The sequence below is a fragment of the Pituophis catenifer genome, unplaced genomic scaffold (assembly GCF_029215685.1).
Source record: "Pituophis catenifer annectens isolate HBS135680 unplaced genomic scaffold, rPitCat1.0.hap2 SCAF_2, whole genome shotgun sequence".
Classification (NCBI taxonomy): domain Eukaryota; kingdom Metazoa; phylum Chordata; class Lepidosauria; order Squamata; family Colubridae; genus Pituophis; species Pituophis catenifer.
In genome coordinates this window covers 184,958,745-184,977,833 of record NW_027256882.1, presented here as the reverse complement: position 1 = coordinate 184,977,833, position 19,089 = coordinate 184,958,745, and the positions used below count along the sequence as shown (strand labels likewise).

At 40.7% G+C, this 19,089-nt stretch overlaps 1 protein-coding gene across 2 annotated transcripts in view; it reads left to right on the top strand.

Annotated features, from left to right (window-relative positions):
- TRPC4 (transient receptor potential cation channel subfamily C member 4) overlaps positions 1–19,089 on the top strand; it is a 333,671-nt gene that overhangs the window by 116,848 nt on the left and 197,734 nt on the right. Inside the window, exons 2-3 of one of the 2 annotated variants that reach the window (XM_070935287.1) lie at positions 3,846–4,364; positions 12,505–12,841. In XM_070935287.1, coding sequence (XP_070791388.1) covers positions 3,846–4,364; positions 12,505–12,841 — 856 coding nt within the window. The remainder of the gene's footprint in view (positions 1–3,845; positions 4,365–12,504; positions 12,842–19,089) is intronic. The other variant, XM_070935288.1, reaches the window with a different exon arrangement.

Here is a 19,089-nt window from a genome sequence, read left to right as displayed (position 1 = left end):
ATTTGGATCACCTGCATGGGTACATATTCCAGTGCAGTTAAGGCTTAAGGCCAGAGTAGGGCACAACAATTAATATTTGTTGGTTACAATTCAAACCACAAGTCCTACATATTTTGGGTAAAAGGAACAGCAATGGTAGTTAACAGTGCAAATGCCAGGTTTATGGAGCATGTAGGGTGGAATAAATTAGGTACGGAAAATGAGGTTATCATTGAAACTCAGACTGAAGCTACCAATGAAATGCCAGAAATCCAGAGCGAAGAGGTAGAGAAAGACGTAGTACAGGAAGAGGTAAAGGTGGAGAGGCAATCTGTAAGTCCTGAACTCCCAAGAAGGTTGAGTAGAGTAACAAGACCACCTGATAGGTATCAGGCAACTACAGTCTATCAAGTAAATAAAGTCCCTATTACATTTAATGAGTTGACCACGTTTCCACCTGAAGACCAGAAAGTGTGGAGAGGTGCAATGACTAAAGAACTACAATCTTTGCAGAATTTGAAAGTGTATGAGTCTGTAACAATTCCAAAAGGGAAAACTATACTTGGTAGTAAGTGGGTATATAAATTAAAGACTGGGATAGATGGGATACCAATATATAAAGCTAGGCTGGTAGCTCAAGGATTTAATCAGTCTCCTAATGATTATAATGAGGTATTCGGTCCAAGTTTAAAAGCCATTACAGTAAGAGCAGCGTTGGTATAGGCAGCTAGAAATAAATATATAGTTAACCATTTAGATGTAGAGACCGCATCTCTGCATGCACCATTACAGCATGAAATTTATTTAAAGAAACCCTCAGGATTTGAGGAAAATGGGAAGGCTGACTGTTGGTTATTAAAGAAAAGTCTGTATGGGTTAAAACAGTCAGGTTATAATGGAACCAGTGCATTGTAAAAACATTGAAGAATATCAGATTTAAAGCAGGATTAGCAGTTCCATGTTTATTTAAAATGGAAAGGGATAGTATAGTATCATTATTACTTCTTTTTACAGACGATATAGCTCTGATTACAAAGAATGAGCAAGAGGCCAACAGGATTGTTGATGAATTAAAAGCTCATGTCAGGATTAAAAATCTAGAGGAGATACAACAATACCTAGGTGTAAGGATCGAAAAAACTAGGGGAGGATTTAAATTATCCCAAACTGATAAAATTAATAATCTATTAAAACAGTTCAGAATGGAATCAAAGACACCTATGGTTCAAGATTATTGCAACACTGATGTGAAAAGTCCGTTGTTTGATAAAGGGATATACCAATCGTTGATTGGCAGTTTATCATACATTAGCAATTGGTCTAGACCCGATATTTCTTATAGCGTGAACCAATTAGCTAGATTCAACATGGAACCTGCAGAAAGACACTGGCAAGGAGCAAAACGTATTCTTAGATATCTAAAATATACTATGCATCATGCATTATATCTACAACCATCAGAAGAATTGCATGTAACCGCTTATGCAGATGCTAATTTCGCAACAGATGTGAATACAAGAAAATCAACCTCAGGAATCGCTGTATTTCTGGGAAAATCCTTGATATGGTGGCATTTAATAAGACAGAAGCATTTAAGTATGTCTACAATGGAAGCAGAGTTTTCTTGTTTATCTTTGTTATGTACGGATTTGATCAGTATTAAACAGCTGATGCTAGATTTAGGAATAGATATACAAGATCCTATAATAGTATACAAAGATAATCAGGCAGCGATAAAAATGGCGACAAATACAGCTGTAAAGACTAGAACAAAACATACAGATCTTCGGTATCTCAATGTAAGAGAATGTATAATGAACAAAATCATAGAACTTGTATATTGTGCATCAGAAGACAATGTGGCTGATCATTTCACAAAAGCACAGGGAAGTAGGAAATATATAGATACATGTGAACAGTATGGTTTAAGATTGTAAATATATTAGTCTACCCAAAGGGGAGAATGTTGGATGCTTATCCTACAGTTGGGTAGGTAATATATAGAAAACTATGTTCTGTAACTTTAACTGCTACAAGATGACTAATTGGCTGTGCTAAGCAGACATAAAAGAAGGCAGGACGTTCATTCACTTCTGCTCCTGCTATTAGAAGGTTGAACTGCTGAAAGGAACTGTGTCTGTGTTACTAAAGAGAACTGGAATTGTAAGCAAACTATGTTTTTGTGTTGAACCGTGATTATTTGAAGAAGTGTTATCTTTGTTTTGAGAAGCCAAGTTTGTTTTTTTTACTACAAGTAAAGACTGTTTATTTTTCTTTAAACGTTCAGAGTCTGTGAGTATCTGTGTGTTTTGCTAAGCAATGTATCTATTCGCTGTCTGGTTCGTTGCACCACTTTGCAGAGGGCAGTTTTACCCTCAACAGCCTCCAAAGCCTGGGGAGGGCAAAATCCCCCCCCCCCACCGCCATGGTGCAGGAGGCCAACTAGGCCATGCCCACCATGGCCATGCCCACCTAGCAACTGGGCAGAGAATCCCTTGCTAAAATTTTTGAAGCCCACCCCTGACCATAAGCCTCTTTCTCCCATGTGACCCAGCATTGTTGGGTTGCAACTGTCCTGCTCATTTTCTTGCATCAGCACAAGCCCTACCAATACATCACTGGTGTCTACCTGGATGGCAGTTGCATCCAGTTTTTCAGGATCTGGGTGCTTGAGCACCAGTTCAGCAAAAAGAAGTTGTCTGAGTTTTTCAAATGCCGCCTGGCACTCCATAGTCCATTTCAGTGGTTGGATGGCTTTAGGCTTGTCCCTGCCCTTTGTTTTCATACATGTAACATAGGAAGTTCATAATGGGAAGTGCTATCTGCACAAAAGAAGGGATGAACTGTCTGTAGAACTTGGTGAACCCTAGGAAGCTTTATAGGTGCTTCCTGGTGCATGGTGGTGCCCATTCCAGCACTGCTCATACTTTTTTCTGGATCCATTTCAATTCCTTCATGGGAGATTCGATAGCCCAGATAGTCAATCTTGTCCTGGTGGAACTCACATTTGGACAATTTGGCATACAACTGAGCAGCCTGGAGCTTCTGTAGAACAGCTCTGACCAGCTTCATGTACTTGGCTTTTATTTACAGGTGTTCATGCAGGACCTCATTAATCAACTGCATAAATACTGTGGGTGCTCCCTGCAGCCCAGAGAGAAGCACTCTAAACTGAAGTGCATAGCAGTACTGGGCAAGTGGGAATGAGAAAAAATTACCAAGGTAATTCCCAGAGTTACTGGGAGTTAGGTGGCATATACATATAACATAGAAGATAATTTGAGACTAACTGCACTATATATCATAACAATTTGTTAAACTCCAAACACATCTGTTGGGAAAATGAACCGGGTGCTTAAAAAAAAAGCTTTAAGGTAAGTAAAACAACTTTCCTCAAATTCTTTCTCACCTTTCCCCAAACATCCTTAGCCTCCTTGCATGGGGCCGAATCAAAAGTTTGGATGAAGCCCACTTCCCTCACATTTTATATATTCTTTCTAAGTCTCTCAATTTCATTTTTGCAGCCAGCAATACAGTGAAAACTCTCATTTGATTTCCCCTCCCCAAGGGATTATACAGTTAAGCCTTGTTTCATGACCACAATTGGGAATGGCAATTTGGTACCTAAATGAAACTGCAACTATGCTTATTATCTTACTACAACTTTCTTTTGCTTTATGGACCTGTAAAGATTATAAATGCAAGGATTGGTTGAAAAATTAACTTTTTCATCACTGTTGCAACTGCAGATAATTGCTACAAAAGGACTACCTGTATTTTATTTTATTTTATTTTATTTTATTCTGTAAATATGTCATTATATATAGGATGAATGAATGAATAGTATTCCTTTCCCACCCCCACAGGTACCACCCACGTTACTGGATACACAGTTCTCTGAATTTACACCAGATATAACACCCATTATCTTGGCTGCCCATACAAACAATTATGAGATCATAAAACTTTTAGTTCAGAAAGGTGTGTCTGTTCCCAGACCACATGAAGTTCGCTGTAACTGTGTGGAATGTGTCTCCAGTTCAGATGTGGATAGCCTTCGCCATTCCCGATCCAGACTAAATATCTACAAGGCTCTTGCAAGCCCATCTTTAATTGCTCTATCAAGTGAGGACCCATTTCTTACAGCATTCCAGTTAAGTTGGGAACTTCAAGAACTGAGCAAAGTGGAAAATGAGTTTAAATCGGAATATGAAGAATTGTCACAACAGTGCAAGCAGTTTGCAAAAGATTTGTTGGATCAGACTCGAAGTTCAAGAGAATTGGAAATTATTCTTAATTACAGAGATGATAACAGTCTACTAGAAGAGCAGAGTGAAAATGATTTGGCAAGATTAAAACTGGCAATTAAATACCGTCAAAAAGAGGTGGGTATAAAATGTTAGTGGATTTTATTACAATAATGAGTGAGATAACATGCTTCCTAAATAAGACCAAATGCAGTTCAGATCTTCTGTTCTTCATTATTTCATTATCTTTCACTTTTTAATTAACATTTTAGGTTATTAGGGTCTAATGGGCACTGAAATATTGCAAAAGTTGTTGTGAGGAAAACAGGAGGAAGGTGCGTTAGATATGTTTCCTGCCTTGAGTTAGCCCCATGTGGATACCTTTCACTTTCTATAACTATAAGCAGCAAACCTCATCTCTTAGATGAGGATAAATATTTATTTATTTTAATTATTTATTTAGTTTGTCAAGCATGTATCAAAAAAACAAGTATAAGTATGAACATAACATATAAACATATAGGTAAAAACAGGCATAAATATATACATAATAAATGAGTACGAATAAATGAGAACAGTAGGACAGGGACGGTAGGCACGCTGGTGCTCTTATGCACGCCCCCTTACAGACCTCTTAGGAATGGAGTGAGGTCCACGGTAGACAGTTTAAGATTAAATTTTTGGGGGTTTGAGGATGTAACAACAGAGTCAAGTAGTGAGTTCCAGGCATTGACCACTCTGTTGATGAAGTCGTATTTTCTGCAATCAAGTTTGGAGCAGTTTACTTTGAGTTTGTATCTATTGTTTGTCCGTATATTATTGTGGTTGAAGCTGAAGTAGTCATTGACAGGTAGGACATTGTAGCAGACAATTTTGTGTAGTAAGCTTGGGTCAGACCATAGGCAGCATAGTTTTAGGTTGTCTAGGTCCAAAATTTCAAGACTGGTGGCATACGGTATTCTATTGCGAACAAAGGAGTGGAGTATGTTTCTCATGAAATACCTCTGGACTTGCTCAATTCTATTAATGTCTGTTATACAGTGTGGATTCCAGGCAGATGAGCTGTATTTGAGAATTGATCTGGCAAAGGTTTTGCATGCCCTGGTTTGCAGTACAATATTACTGGAGAAGAAGCTTTGCAAGATTAGGTTAACAACTCTTAATGCCTTTTTGGCAATGCTGTTACTATGAGCTCTGGGGCTTAGATCTTTTGAAATGAGTACTCCTAGGTCCTTGACAGAGTGAGGGTCATCTACGAGGTTGTATCTGCCCAGTTTGTATTTAGTGTTGTGATTTTTGTTGCCAATATGTAAGACAGAGCATTTGTTGGTTGAGATTTGAAGTTGCCAATTGTTCGACCATTCTGACACATAGTCAAGGTCGCTTTGTAGGGCAGCAGTATTGTCAGTGGTGTTAAATAGTTTTACATCATCAGCAAAGAGGACGCAGTTGCTTATAATATGATTGCAAAGGTCATTTATGTACATTAGAAAGAGAGTAGGTCCTAGAACGCTGCCTTGGGGGACATCGCTGTTAATTGGTGCAGGGTTTGATAGGGCAGTCCTTATTTTGAGTACTTGTTGCCTGTTTGACAGGAATGCAGCTATCCATTTGTGCAGTGATCCAGAAATGCCATAAGAGTGTAGTTTTAACAGTAGTTTGTTGTGTAGCACTATATCAAAGGCTTTGCAGAAGTCTATGTAAATTGCGTCTATTGCTTTACCCTGGTCGAGTTGTGTAATCCAAATGTTTCTGCAATGTAGGAGTTGTAGATTACAGGACAATTTTTTCCTGAGACCAAACTGGAGAGAAGGTTGTTTTTCTTTAAGTAGAGGGTAATGGATTGGTTGATGGTTGATTCCATGACTTGCAGGTGACACAACATAATGAGATTTGTCTGTAATTTTCAACCAGGCTGGAGTCTCCCTTTTTGAAGATAGGAATGACTGTGGCTAATTTATTTATTTGTTTATTTTCTTAGATTTCTATGCCGCCCTTCTCCCGTAGGACTTGGGGCAGCTCACAGAATAAAAAACGTATAATGACCATAGGTCAGGCAAAGAGCTGGTTCTAAAAGATATCTCGTAGATTGTGTTTAGTGATTCAGCTATGGCAGTGGAAAGCTTTTTCAAGAAGTATCCACATAATCCATCAGGGCCAATAGAAAGAGATGGTTATAGTTTACCTAGTGCCTTTTCAATGTTATCTTCTTTAATATCAATATGTAGCAGATCGTTGCAATTAGTTGTGGTATGATTAGGAAATGTGGGGCATGAGCTATTGCTGTTGATAAAGACTGAATGAAAAATGTATTGAAAAGATTGGCCTTAACGGCTTCATCATTACAGTCTTTCCTATTAGGCCCTTTTAGGGGTGGCATGGTTTTCGAGTCTTTAAGTTTGGTATTTATGAAATTATAGAAGGTGCGGGTGGATTTTATGTAACAGTTTTTCCTTTCATTTGCAGTAGTAATTGGTGCATTTTGCCTTTATCTGATGGCATAAGATTTTGTAATGGCTTTTTAGCTACATAGCCAGTTTTGTTTTTCCTTTTGTTTGCCATAGTAATTGGTACATTTTGCCTTCATCTGATAGCATAAGGTTTGTAGTGGCTTTTTAGCTACATAGCCAGTTTTGTTTTTTCGCCAAAGAGATTTTTTTTTTGATTGGAGCTTCCTTATTGTTATGGATAAATTGTTTTTTCTGGCTTTGGTACATATAGCTTAAAGACTCTTTTGACTTCGAGCAAAAAATTTTTATAATTGTCTTCAGCAGTATTACAGCCTGTGAGTAGAATATGCCAATCAAGAGATGAGAAGTCGGCAGCTATGAGAACATAGTTGGCTTTTTTAAAGTTATAATTTGGAGTCCCGTCATTATGACCTTCTTTGCAGGGACATACATTTCCATCATTTATTCCTTGTCTGGCCTTCAGGTGCTTTAGAAAATAGCTTGACCCACTCCTCTCTGTGGCAGCCCCTCAAATATTGGAACACTGCTATCATGTCTCCCCTGGCCCTTCTCTTCACTAGACTAGGCATGCCCAGTTCCTGTAACCGTTCTTCATATGTTTTAGTCAGTGGTGATGGGATTCAATTTTTTTAACAACCGGTTCTGTGGGCGTGGCTTATTTGGGTGGGCATGGCTTGGTGGTCATGTGACCGGGTGGGTGTGGCTAGCTGATCATGTGACCAGGTGGCCATGGCTATGTGTATAGGGACTACTCAGAGGGCTGAAAAAAGTCATTTCTGACTGGTCCTCACACTTATGACCATCCTCACATTTATGCCTGTTGCAGCATTCTTAACAACCATGTCAGTCATTTCACCAATACTTCTCTTCACCATGGTGACAAGATAGGGTGAAAAATGTAAAATGTGACGACAGTCGTAAGTGCGATGATCGGTCAAAAATAACTTTTTCAGCCCTCTGAGTAGTCCATATGCACAAAAGGGCTACCCAGAGAGCTGAAAAAAGTGATTTCTGACAGGTCCTCACACTTTTGACCAGTCCTCGCACTTATGAAAAAAACAGTTTTCGACCAAAAGTCAGAAAGGGTATGTAAAATCACGTTTGAATGTCAATCTTTCTACCTAGCCAATAAGCCTTGCTGAATGTCACTCATCTTGGTTCCTTGTCATTAAAAGTTTCTGCTTCGTTATTCAATTATTTCTTCAAAGTGCTGACCATTGCACCCTGGCTGGAAGAACTCCAACAGGGGAGTATATCCTCCCAACAGCAGTGTAAAAAGCTTAAAACAACTCTTCCCCTTTAAGAAAGTCAACCAAAAAACCCTCCGAGAACCTCCGGAACCGGAAGCGACAGTAAGTCTAGGCGTACTGCAGGAGAGGCAGTTTCTGTAAGCAGGCAATAAAGATTAGGCTAGGAAACAACACCGAATGTTGTAATTCCTAACAGGATTAACCCTGTAAAGTGGAAAAAAAACCAAAAGGAGCTTTCTTTTAACAACCGGTTCTCCAAACCGCTTAACCACTTAACAACCGGTTCTACCGAACCAGTGCGAACCGGTAGAATCCCACCACTGGTTTTAGTCTACAGTCCCCTAATCATCCTGGTTGCTCTCCTCTGCACTTTTTCCATAGTCTCAACATCTTTTTTATAGTGTGGTGACCAAAACTGGATGCAGTACTCTAGGTGTAGTCTTACTAGGGCTTTATAGAGTGGTATTAGTTCCTCACTTGATTTTGATTGTATACCTCTGTTAATGCAATTTAGGATTGCATTGGCTTTTTTGGCTGCCACTGCACACTGTTGGCTCATATTTAGCTCATTGCCCACTAGGAGTCTTCCCTCTCACAGTCACTGCTACTGAGCCTTCTTTCATCCAGTTTATATGTGTGCTTTTGGTTTTTCTTACCTAAGTGTAGGACTTTACTTTTCTCTACATTGAATTTCATTTTGTTAGATGGGGACCAGTGTTCAAGTCTGTCAAGATCTTTCTGGATCTTAAGCCTATCTTCTAGGGCAGGGTGGGCAATTGTGGCTCTTTTACAACCTGTGGACTTCTGGATGGGGAGGAACAGGCTCAGACTCAACCCCTCCAAGACCGAGTGGCTGTGGCTTCCGGCACCCCGATATAGTCAGCAGGTGCCATCGCTGACTATTGGGGGTGAATCTTTGCCCCCCACGGAGAGGGCTCGCAATCTGGGTGTCCTCCTGGACGCGCGGCTGTCTTTAGAAGAGCATATGACGGCCGTGGCCAGGGGGGCCTTTTATCAGGTTCGCCTGATTCGTCAGTTGCAGCCCTTTCTGGATCGGGACGCCCTGCGCACGGTCACTCATGCCCTTGTTACTTCCCGGTTGGACTATTGTAATGCTCTCTACATGGGGCTCCCCTTGAAGAGCACTCGGAGGCTCCAACTGGTCCAGAATGCGGCCACGCGGGTGGTTATGGGCGCAACCCGTTGTGCCCATGTGACACCCCTCCTGCTTGAGCTGCACTGGTTCCCAGTGGTCTTCCAGGTGCGATTCAAGGTGTTGGTTACCACCTTTAAAGCGCTCCATGGCATAGGACCCGGGTACCTCTGAGACCGTCTTCTGCCACCAATAGCCTCCCACCGACCAGTTCGCTCCCACAGAGAGGGTCTCCTCAGGGTGCCATCGGCCAAGTTATGTCGGCTGGCGACACCCAGGGGGAGGGCCTTCTCTGTGGGAGCCCCAGCCCTGTGGAACGAACTGCCCCCGGAAACTTGTAAGATCTCCGACCTCCGGGTGTTTCGCTGCACACTGAAGACCCTGTTGTTCCGCCAGGCCGGACTATCAACACAATAGTTTTAAATTGGGGTATTTAAATTTTTGGGGTTTTAAATCTGAGCCAATTTATTTAATTATTTTAAATTTTACATTGTTGTTTTGTCTGTGTTTTTAAATAGGCTGTACACCGCCCTGAGTCCTTCGGGAGAAGGGCAGTATAGAAATAAAATAATAATAATAATAATAATAATAATAATAATAATAATAATAATAATAATAATTATTATTATTATTATTATTATTATTATTATTATTATTATTATTATTATTATTATTATTATTATTATGTTGTAAAAGAGCCACAATTGCCCACCCCTATTCTAGGGTATCACTAGAACTATAACTTATTTAATATCATCTGCAAATTTGATAGTAGCCTTGATAGTACAGGGGTTTAGTGCACCCTGTTATTAACACAGCTGCCTGCAATTTCTGCTGGTTCGAATCTCTCCAAGGCTCAAGGTTGACTCAGCCTTCCATCCTTTCTAAGGTAGGTGAAATGAGGACCCAGTTTATGGGGGCAATAAGCTGACTTTGTATAAAATATACAAAAGAATGAAGGCTATTGCTTAACGCATTGTAAGCCGCCCTGAGTCTCCGGAGAAGGGCGGCATATAAATCAAATTAAAAGAAAAAAGAAAAGAAAAAGAAATTTGGTAAGTTTCCCTTCTATTCCTTCATCTAAATTGTTATGAAGATATTGAAGAGTACTGGGCGTAAGATGGAACCTTGTGGTACCCCACTGCTTACTTCTCTCCATGTAGACTTAGACCCATTAAGGACTACTCGTTAAGTATGGTTTGTCAGTCAGTTGCAAATCCATCTGATGGTGAATCTATCTATCCCACTTTTTTCTAACTTACGAAGAAGTAGGTCGTTGTTCTTGAACTCTGGGTCGTCGCGGATAACGTGTGTGTGTGTGTGTGTGTGTGTGTGTGTGTGTGTGTGTGTGACCTGCATGTGTGTGTGTGTGTGTGAACATATATATATATATATGCAAAAAATTAAAATCTCGGGTGTTTTCCCACGTCATTGTAAATAAATTGGTTAAAATATTTAAAATCCTGGTTAAAATCCCATCTTAAATATTAGACATATATATGTCTTTGGTTATTTGGGTTTTCTCCAGCGTAAAATTGGAAGTGTCTTGGCGACGTTTCAACGAAGTCTCATTTGTCATCTTCAGGCTGGTGTTTTTGGCTTCGTGCTTCTAGCAGCAATGTGTGGTCGCAGCTATTTCTTCCTTTTAACTGCCAGTGGGGGTGTGAATTGATTGGGTGGGAGCTTGGTTGTTTTCTGATTGGGTGGAGGTGTGTTCTGATTGGTTGGGGGCTTGTCTGTGCTCTGATTGGATGGGGGGGTTGGCTGTGCTCTGATTGGATGGGGGTGTGTTCTATTTGGGTGGGGGCTTGGTTGTGCTCGGGTTAGTCTGAGTTGCAGGGGGATTTGAGCTGGTGAGCTGCGTTGCTGTTGTTTGGCTTCGCGTTCGTGGTCATGCCACATCTTCATGGTGGGTGTCAGTTTGCTTCATGTATGGATTGGAGGGGTTTAAAGTGGCTAATGATGCAGCTGTGGTCTGGCTTCTGGTTTGTGGTTGTGCCTCATCGGTGTGGGTTTGCTTTTTGCGTAGATGTGTGGTGGTGACATCCTGTGTGGTTTTCGTGAGTGTAGGTCTGGTTTCATTCTTTGTGTTAGGGACTCGTTTGTCAATAAGGGCAGGTTTCCAAATGGCTGGTAGGCGGGAGGTATCATCTTGTTTATTCATGGTGTGTGGGCATTTTTCTATCTTGATGGCTTCTCTGATTATTCTGTTGTTAAACTGTTCAGTTTTGGCGATAGTTTTGGTCTTTTTAAAGTCAATTTCGCGTCCTGTGGCTTTAAGGTGTTGGACCAGGGAAGAAGTTGGTTCCTCTTTTCTGACTGAGTTCTTGTGTTCTTCAATGCGTGCATTTATTCTTCTGTTGGTTTGTCTGATGTATGTGGTGGGGCAGGCGGTGCATGGGATTTCATATACTCCTTGATTTTCTAACTCAATTTTGCCTTTGGGGTTTCTTAGGATGGTGGATATTTTTCGGTTTGTGCAGAATGCTGTCTTGATGTTGTGTTTGTGGAGGATCTTGCTGATTCTGTCTGTGGTGCCTTTTATGTATGGGAGGAGGGCTTTCCCGTTTTCTTGTTCTCTGTCTTGGATTTTAGTGGGGGTTTCTTTTTGGATTAGGTTGGTAATCTTATTTCTTTGGAATCCGTTAGATGTTAGTACATTAGTGAGAGTGTGTAGTTCGGTTTTTAGGTGTTGTTTGTCAGCTAAGCATTTTGTTCTGGAGATGAGTGTCTTGGCTACGGAATTGATCTGTGCTGGGTGGTGGTGTGAGAGTGCGTGCAGATAGCGGTTTATGTGTGTTTTCTTCTGGTAGATGGTATAAAAAATGTTTTTCCTCTAGCCAGGTTTTTCCTGCGTAACCAAGGTTTTTTGGGCCTTTATTATAATATTTATTATTTATAATAAAGGCCCGAAGATGACAAGATAGAGAGCTTGTCGAAACGTTGCCTAACCTTTAAAGTGTTGGTTAGGATTTCAGCCAGAGTTTTTTGAAAGACCTTAAAAAGGTTTTTTGTTTGGGAATTTAGAGGATTCTGAGCTGGGATCTTAGCCAGGATTTTAAACATTTTAAGTAATAATTATAACGACACGGGAAAACACCCGAGATTTTAACTTTTTACATACACACACCCACGAAAACTTAAGAAGTATACATACATATATGTATGTATGTATGTATGTATATATGTATGTATGTATGTATAATAGATATGAAGATATACCAGAGAACAAAGTTTTTTTGTCTTTAATGTTAATACCTAATAATTGTGTACTTTAATGTACAAGGAATTTCATCTAGTAAAAATGCAGTTAAATCTCTTGAATTTCTTTTTGCATGTTACATTTTGTATATAAGAATTTACTAGATAGAAGAGTTTTGATTATTTCTTTTGTTTTGTGTTAGTTTGTTGCCCAACCAAACTGTCAACAGTTACTTGCCTCTCGTTGGTATGATGAGTTCCCAGGCTGGAGGAGACACCACTGGGCTGTGAAGATGCTGACTTGCATCATTGTTGGATTCCTTTTCCCCGCATTCTCTGTCTGCTACTTGATAGCTCCCAAGAGCCGACTGGGACTGTTCATCAGGAAGCCATTCATCAAATTCATCTGCCACACTGCCTCCTACTTGACTTTCTTGTTTCTTCTTCTACTTGCCTCTCAGCATATTGACAGGTCAGATCTGAATATGCAAGGGCCTCCACCGACCATCGTTGAATGGATGATCTTACCATGGGTCTTGGGTAAATATAAATATGAAATAATATAATATAAATATATTTATACATATAAAATATAAAGGTAAATCAAATATACAGTACTTGGTTTATGTATTTCTTTAATATTGGTGTTTGGAGTAATTGACTCACACAAGGGAAAGCTGATGCAGATCATTGGAAAATGATAAAATTGGAAAATATTGGAATTGGAAAATATCAAATTTTTAATTACATATTAGTTCAATAATACATCCATTCAGGACAATAACATTCAATTCAAATCAAAATTGTTTTTAAAGAACTAGCAGAAACTGGTGTAAGTCAATCGTTTTATTATTCCCATCCCAGTGTAATAGTTATATCCAAAACATGATGAAATATAAATATAAATTAAAATATAAAGTAAATATAATTAATTAATTTGTAAGAAATTGGATTGCATGGAAATAATTGGAATATTCATGTTCATATTGATTAATATACAAAAAAGATAGTTATATAACTAATTGATTTATATTAAAATGTTGAATTTGTATTAAACAACTGTAATATTACATAACTGACCAATGTGAGGATGGATATAAAAATAGATGACAATGGGAAGGGGTATAATATAGAATAGAAGGGAAAAATTGAATTTGATTAAGATTAGAGATGAGGATGAAGGGTAATATTGTTTTTTTAAAAAATAGATGAGGAATAAATATGGCAAAAAGAAAATATAGAAATTGTAAATTTAATTGAAATGGCTAAACACTGTTTAAATTTGTGAACCGGCCAAATACTCTGTTCAAAGAATTATTGCTATTTATTCATATTTGTTCTCTTTTATTCTTTAAAGTTTAACAATTCATTCTTTATCTTAATATCTTTATATTTGTTTGGGGTTGCCTTTCTTCCCTTTCATCTTTTTTATTGTACAGCAATCTTTCTCCTCAAACCTACCACCTCTCTCTTTTCTTTCCTTCTTACTTTCTCTTCCCCCTCTTCTTCTCCTCCTTACTTCCTCTTCCTTTCTCCTTCTCCTCCTCTCTTCCTCCCTCTCTTACCCTCACTCCTCCTCTAATTTCCCTTCCCTTCCTTCCTCCCTTCTCTTCCTTCCCTCTCTCTCCTTCCTTCTTCCATCTCTCTTCTCCTTCTTTCATCCCTCTCTATTGCTGTATCCTTTTGTGCATATGGATTACTCAGAGGGCTGAAAAAGTTATTTTTGACTGGTCCTCGCACTTTTGACCACTCCTCGAATTTACGACTGTCCTCACATTTTACGTTTTTGCCCTATCTTGTCACCATGGTGAAGAGAAGCAGTTGTGAAATGAGTGACACGGTTGTTAAGAATGCTACAATGGGCATAAATGATGACCGGTCATAAGTGCGAGGACCGGTCAAAAGTGCAAAGACCTGTCAGAAATCACTTTTTTCAGCCCTCTGGGTAGTCCTTTTGAGCATAAACAACTGACACAGTTGTTATGAATGCCGCAACAGGCATAAATGTGAGGAAGGTCATAAGTGCGAGGACTGGTCACAAATGTGAGGACCCATCAGAAATGACTTTTTTCAGTCCTCTGAACAGTCCCTATGTTCATACGGACTACTCAGAAGGCTGAAAAAGTTATTTTTTGACCGGTCCTTGCATTTTTGATCAGTCCTTGAATTTACGACTGTCCTCACATTTTATGTTTTGCGCCCTATTTTGCCACTGTGGTGAAGAGAAGTAGTGGTGAAATGACTGACACGATTGTTAAGAATGCTGCAACGGGCATAAATGTGAGGATGGTCATAAGTGCGAGGACCAGTCAGAAATGACTTTTTTCAGCCCTCTGAGTAATCCCTATGCACATAACGATGCCCACCCGACTGGCTAGCCACGCCCACCCCGGTCACATGACCACCAAGCCATGCCCACCTGGTCACATGACCACCAAGCCACACCCCCAACTAAGCCATGCCCACAGAACCGGTTGTTAAAAAAATTGAATCCCACCACTGTATATAGGTCACCCATCTCACTGTTGGAGCAACTCCTGGCAAGTTGCTCTTTTAGAAGAATAGACACCTTTTTTTCTCCTAATGTTCTTTCTTCCTTGAAAAATGAACATGTTGTTTCATTAAATTTCCCCAATCCCATAACTTGCTCCCACCACAGCTTTAATTTTTGAACTTGGGCAGGTTTTTTAAAAATGCAAAATAAAAACATAAAAACATACAAATTCAAATAGGTGAGGACTTCTACCCTCAAATTGATAGCAAAAAGGGAGGACGTATCTTCATTTAAATTTAATGTTACCTCATATGGTTGCTAATTGGTGCTCAAAATGATAAACTACATTACAGAGAATGTAGAATTGGTTATGTAAGGTCTTGCCTCTCCAATCTTCCATTTTCGCCCTCCCCAAGCTCCTAGAAAGGCTCTGGGGCCTGGGGAGAGAGAAAAATGGGCCTACCGGGCCCACCTTACCATCGCTTGCCAGGAGCGGGAGAGAGTGGGGGGGTCATGCACGCATGCATGGGAGTGCGTGCATAGAATTATGGATGTGGGCATGCATGTGCACAACACCCCCTCCCCCTTGCTCCTGGCACTTGATGGCAAAAAGATTAGCCATCACTGCCCTACACTATTTCTGACAAATAGTCCAATCTTTTCTTGAAAGTCTCAAGTGATGTAGCTCCCATAACTTCCGAAGGCAAGCTGTTCCATTGGTTGATTGTTCTCACTGTCAGAAAGTTCCTCCACATTTCTAGGTTAAATCTGTCCTTCATCAGTTTCCATCCATTATTCCTTATTTGGCCTTCAGATGCTTTGGAAAACAGCTTGACAGCTTCTCTGTAGCAGCCCCTCAAGTATTGAAAGATGGTTATGTCTCCCCAGTCCTTCTCTTCACTAGATTAGCCATGCCCAGTTCATGTAACTGTTCTTCATATGTTTTAGTCTACAGTCCCCTAATCATCCTGGTTGCTCTCCTCTGCACTTTTTCCAGAGTCTCAACATCTTTTTTATAGTGTGGTGACCAAAACTGGATGCAGTACTCTAGTTGTAGTCTTACTAGGGCTTTATAGAGTGGTATTAATACCTCACTTGATCTTGATTGTATACCTCTGTTAATGCAATTTAGGATTGCATTGGCTTTTTTGGCTGCTGCTGCACACTGCTGGCTCATATTTAGCTCATTGCCCACTAAGACTCCAAGTTCCCTCTCACAGTCACTGCTATTAAGCCTTGTTTCACCCAGTTTATATGTGTGCTTTTGGTTTTTCTGACCTACAGTACGTGTAAGACTTTACTTTTCTCTACATTGAATTTCATTTTGTTAAATAGGGCCCAGTGTTCAAGTCTGTCAAGATCCATCTGGATCTTGAACCTATCTTCTAGGGTGTTAGCTATTCCTGCCAGTTTAGTATCATCTGCAAATTTGGTGAGTTCCCCTTCTATTCCCTCATCTAAGTCATTTATGAAGATATTGAAGAGTACTGGGTCTAAGACGGAACCTTGTGGCACTCCACTGCTTGCTTCTCTACATGTAGACTTAGACCCATTAAAGACTATTCGAGTATGGTTTGTTGCGAATCCATCTGGTGGTGACACTATCTATCCCACTTTTTTCTAGCTTACGAAGAAGTAGGTTGTGGTTTACTTTGTCGAATGCCTTGCTGAAGTCTAAGTATATTATGTCCACAGTATTTCACTGGTCTACTAATTTAGTCACTATGTTGAAGAATGAAATAAGATTGGTTTGGCATGATCTGTTTTTAACAAACCCATGCTGACTGTTAGTTATTACTTTACTCATTTCTAGGTGTTGGCAGATCTGTTTTTTTTATTATCTTTTCCAGTATCTTCCCAGGTATTGATATTAGGCTGATTGTTCTGTAATTTCCTGGGTCTGTTTTTTTTCCTTTCTTGAAGATGGGAACCACATCAGCTCTTTTCCAGTCTTCTGGTAGTTCCCCAGAGTTCCAGGATTTTTGAAAGATGTGGTACAATGGTTCTGAGATGACATCTGCCAGCTCCTTTAGAATTCTGGGATGTAATCCATCAGGTCCTGGTGATTTGTATTCATCAAGATCAGACAGGTGTTCTCTTACTAATTCTTTGCTTATTTTAACTTTTATTTCCAGTCTGTTTTTTACAGTTATGTTTCTGGTAGGCTGGGCTATAGTTTCTTTTTGTGTGAAGACCAATGCAAGGAATGAGTTAAGCAGCTCTGCTTTCTCTCTGTTGCCTGTTACTTCCTTGCTGTCTTCTCTCTTTAGCGGACCGACTGTTTCCTTGATTTTTTTTTCTTGTTATTTATATTGGAAGAAACTTTTTTTGTTATATATTTATATATTTATATTTAATCATATTTATATGCCGCCCTTCTCCCGAAGGACTCGGGGCAGCTCACAAAGATAAAAATCACAGAACAATAAGTTAATAAGTTAATTTAAGTTAATTAAATCCCTTGAAGTGATGTCTCAGTGCCTGGAGGCTGTGCGGATCTGGATGGGGAGGAACAGGCTCAAGCTCAACCCTTCCAAGACTGAGTGGCTGTGGCTCCCGGCATCCTGATATAGTCAGTTGACTCCATCACTGACTATTGGGGGCGAGTCCTTGGCCCCCACAGAAAGGGCTCGCAATCTGGGAGTCCTCCTGGATATGCAGCTGTCCTTGGAGGAACATCTGACGGCTGTAACCAGGGGGACCTTTTATCAGGTTCGCCTGATTCGCCAGTTGCGGCCCTTTCTTGATCGGGATTCCCTGTGCACAGTCACTCACGCCCTCGTCACCTCTCGCCTTGACTACTGCAATGCTCTCTACATGGGGCTTCCCTTGAGGGGCACCCGGAGGCTCCAGCTGGTCCAGAACGCAGCAGCGCAGGTAGTGATGGGAGCAGCATGGCGCTCCCATGTAACACCGCTCCTGCGTGAGCTGCACTGGCTCCCGGTGGTCTTCCGGGTGCGCTTCAAGGTGTTGTTTATCACCTTTAAAGCGCTCCATGGCATAGGGCCTAGTTATCTTCAAGACCGCCTGCTGCTACCGACGACCTCCCAGCGACCCGTGCGCTCCCACAGAGAGGGCCTCCTCAGGGTGCCATCAGCCAAAGAATGTAGGCTGGTGACCCCCAGGGGGAGAGCCTTCTCTGTGGGGGCACCTACCCTCTGGAATCAGCTGTTCCCAGAGATAAGGAGAATCCAAGACCTCAGTGCCTTCCGCCGTGCCCTTAAAACCCACTTTTTCCAGCAAGCCGGGCTGGTTTAGGAAGAAATTTTTTTAAATTTTTAAATGTTTAATTGGTTTGTGGTTTTTTTAAATTTTGGGCCAAATTTATATAGATTTTAATTGTTTTTAATATTTGTATTTCATGTTTTTAGTTCTGGCTGTACACCGCCCTGAGTCCTCAGGGAGAAGGGCGGTATATAAATTGAAAAATAAAATTAAAATAAAATAAATAAAAATTAAAATAATCCAATTAAAACTCTTAGAGAACTAAAAACTCCCAGCAGATCAGATGATTTGTTGGAAGAGCCATGTCTTCAGGTCCCTGCGGAAGGAGTCGAGGTCGGGGGCCATCCGGAGCCCAGAGGGTCAGTGCGCCCACAGAGAACGCCCTCATCCTGGGCGCCATCAGCCAACATTGCCTGGCCGATGGCACCCGGAGGAGGGCAGCCCTATGCGAGTGCACTGGACGGTGGGAGGCCGGCAGAAGATGCTCCTGCAAGTACTCCAGGCCCATGCCATGAAGGGCTTTATAGGTAAGTACCAGCACCTTGAAGCGGATCCGGAGGACCACTGGTAACCAGTGCAGCTCGCGCAGGAGAGGTGTAACACAGAAGTAACGGGAAACTCCCGTAACAACCCGCGCGGCCGCATTCTGGACCAGTTGGAGCCTCCAGGTGCACCCCCAAAGGCAACCCCATGTAGAGGGCATTGCAGTAATCCAGGTGAGAGATAACGAGAGCATGGGTGACTGTTATCTTTGACTTTTGTTGCAAGTCTTTGTACATTCTGTACATTCTGAGGCTTTGCTTTCCTGACTTCATCTTTGCAGATTCTGGCTGTCTGCTGATATCCTGCCTTAGTTATGTGTCCCTCTTTCCATTTTTTGTACTTGTCCTTTTTGTCTTTCAATTTGTCAGAGAAATTAGATACCATTAGTTTCCTTCCACTTCCATTTTTACTTTAAAGCCCTTCTTATGACCCCAGCCAGTTATTTTCCAAACATATTTTTCCTGGTCCTTGTGGATTGCAGCTCATCTCTTGCCAGAAGCTTTTTCTGTAAGTAGTGGTCCAAAAA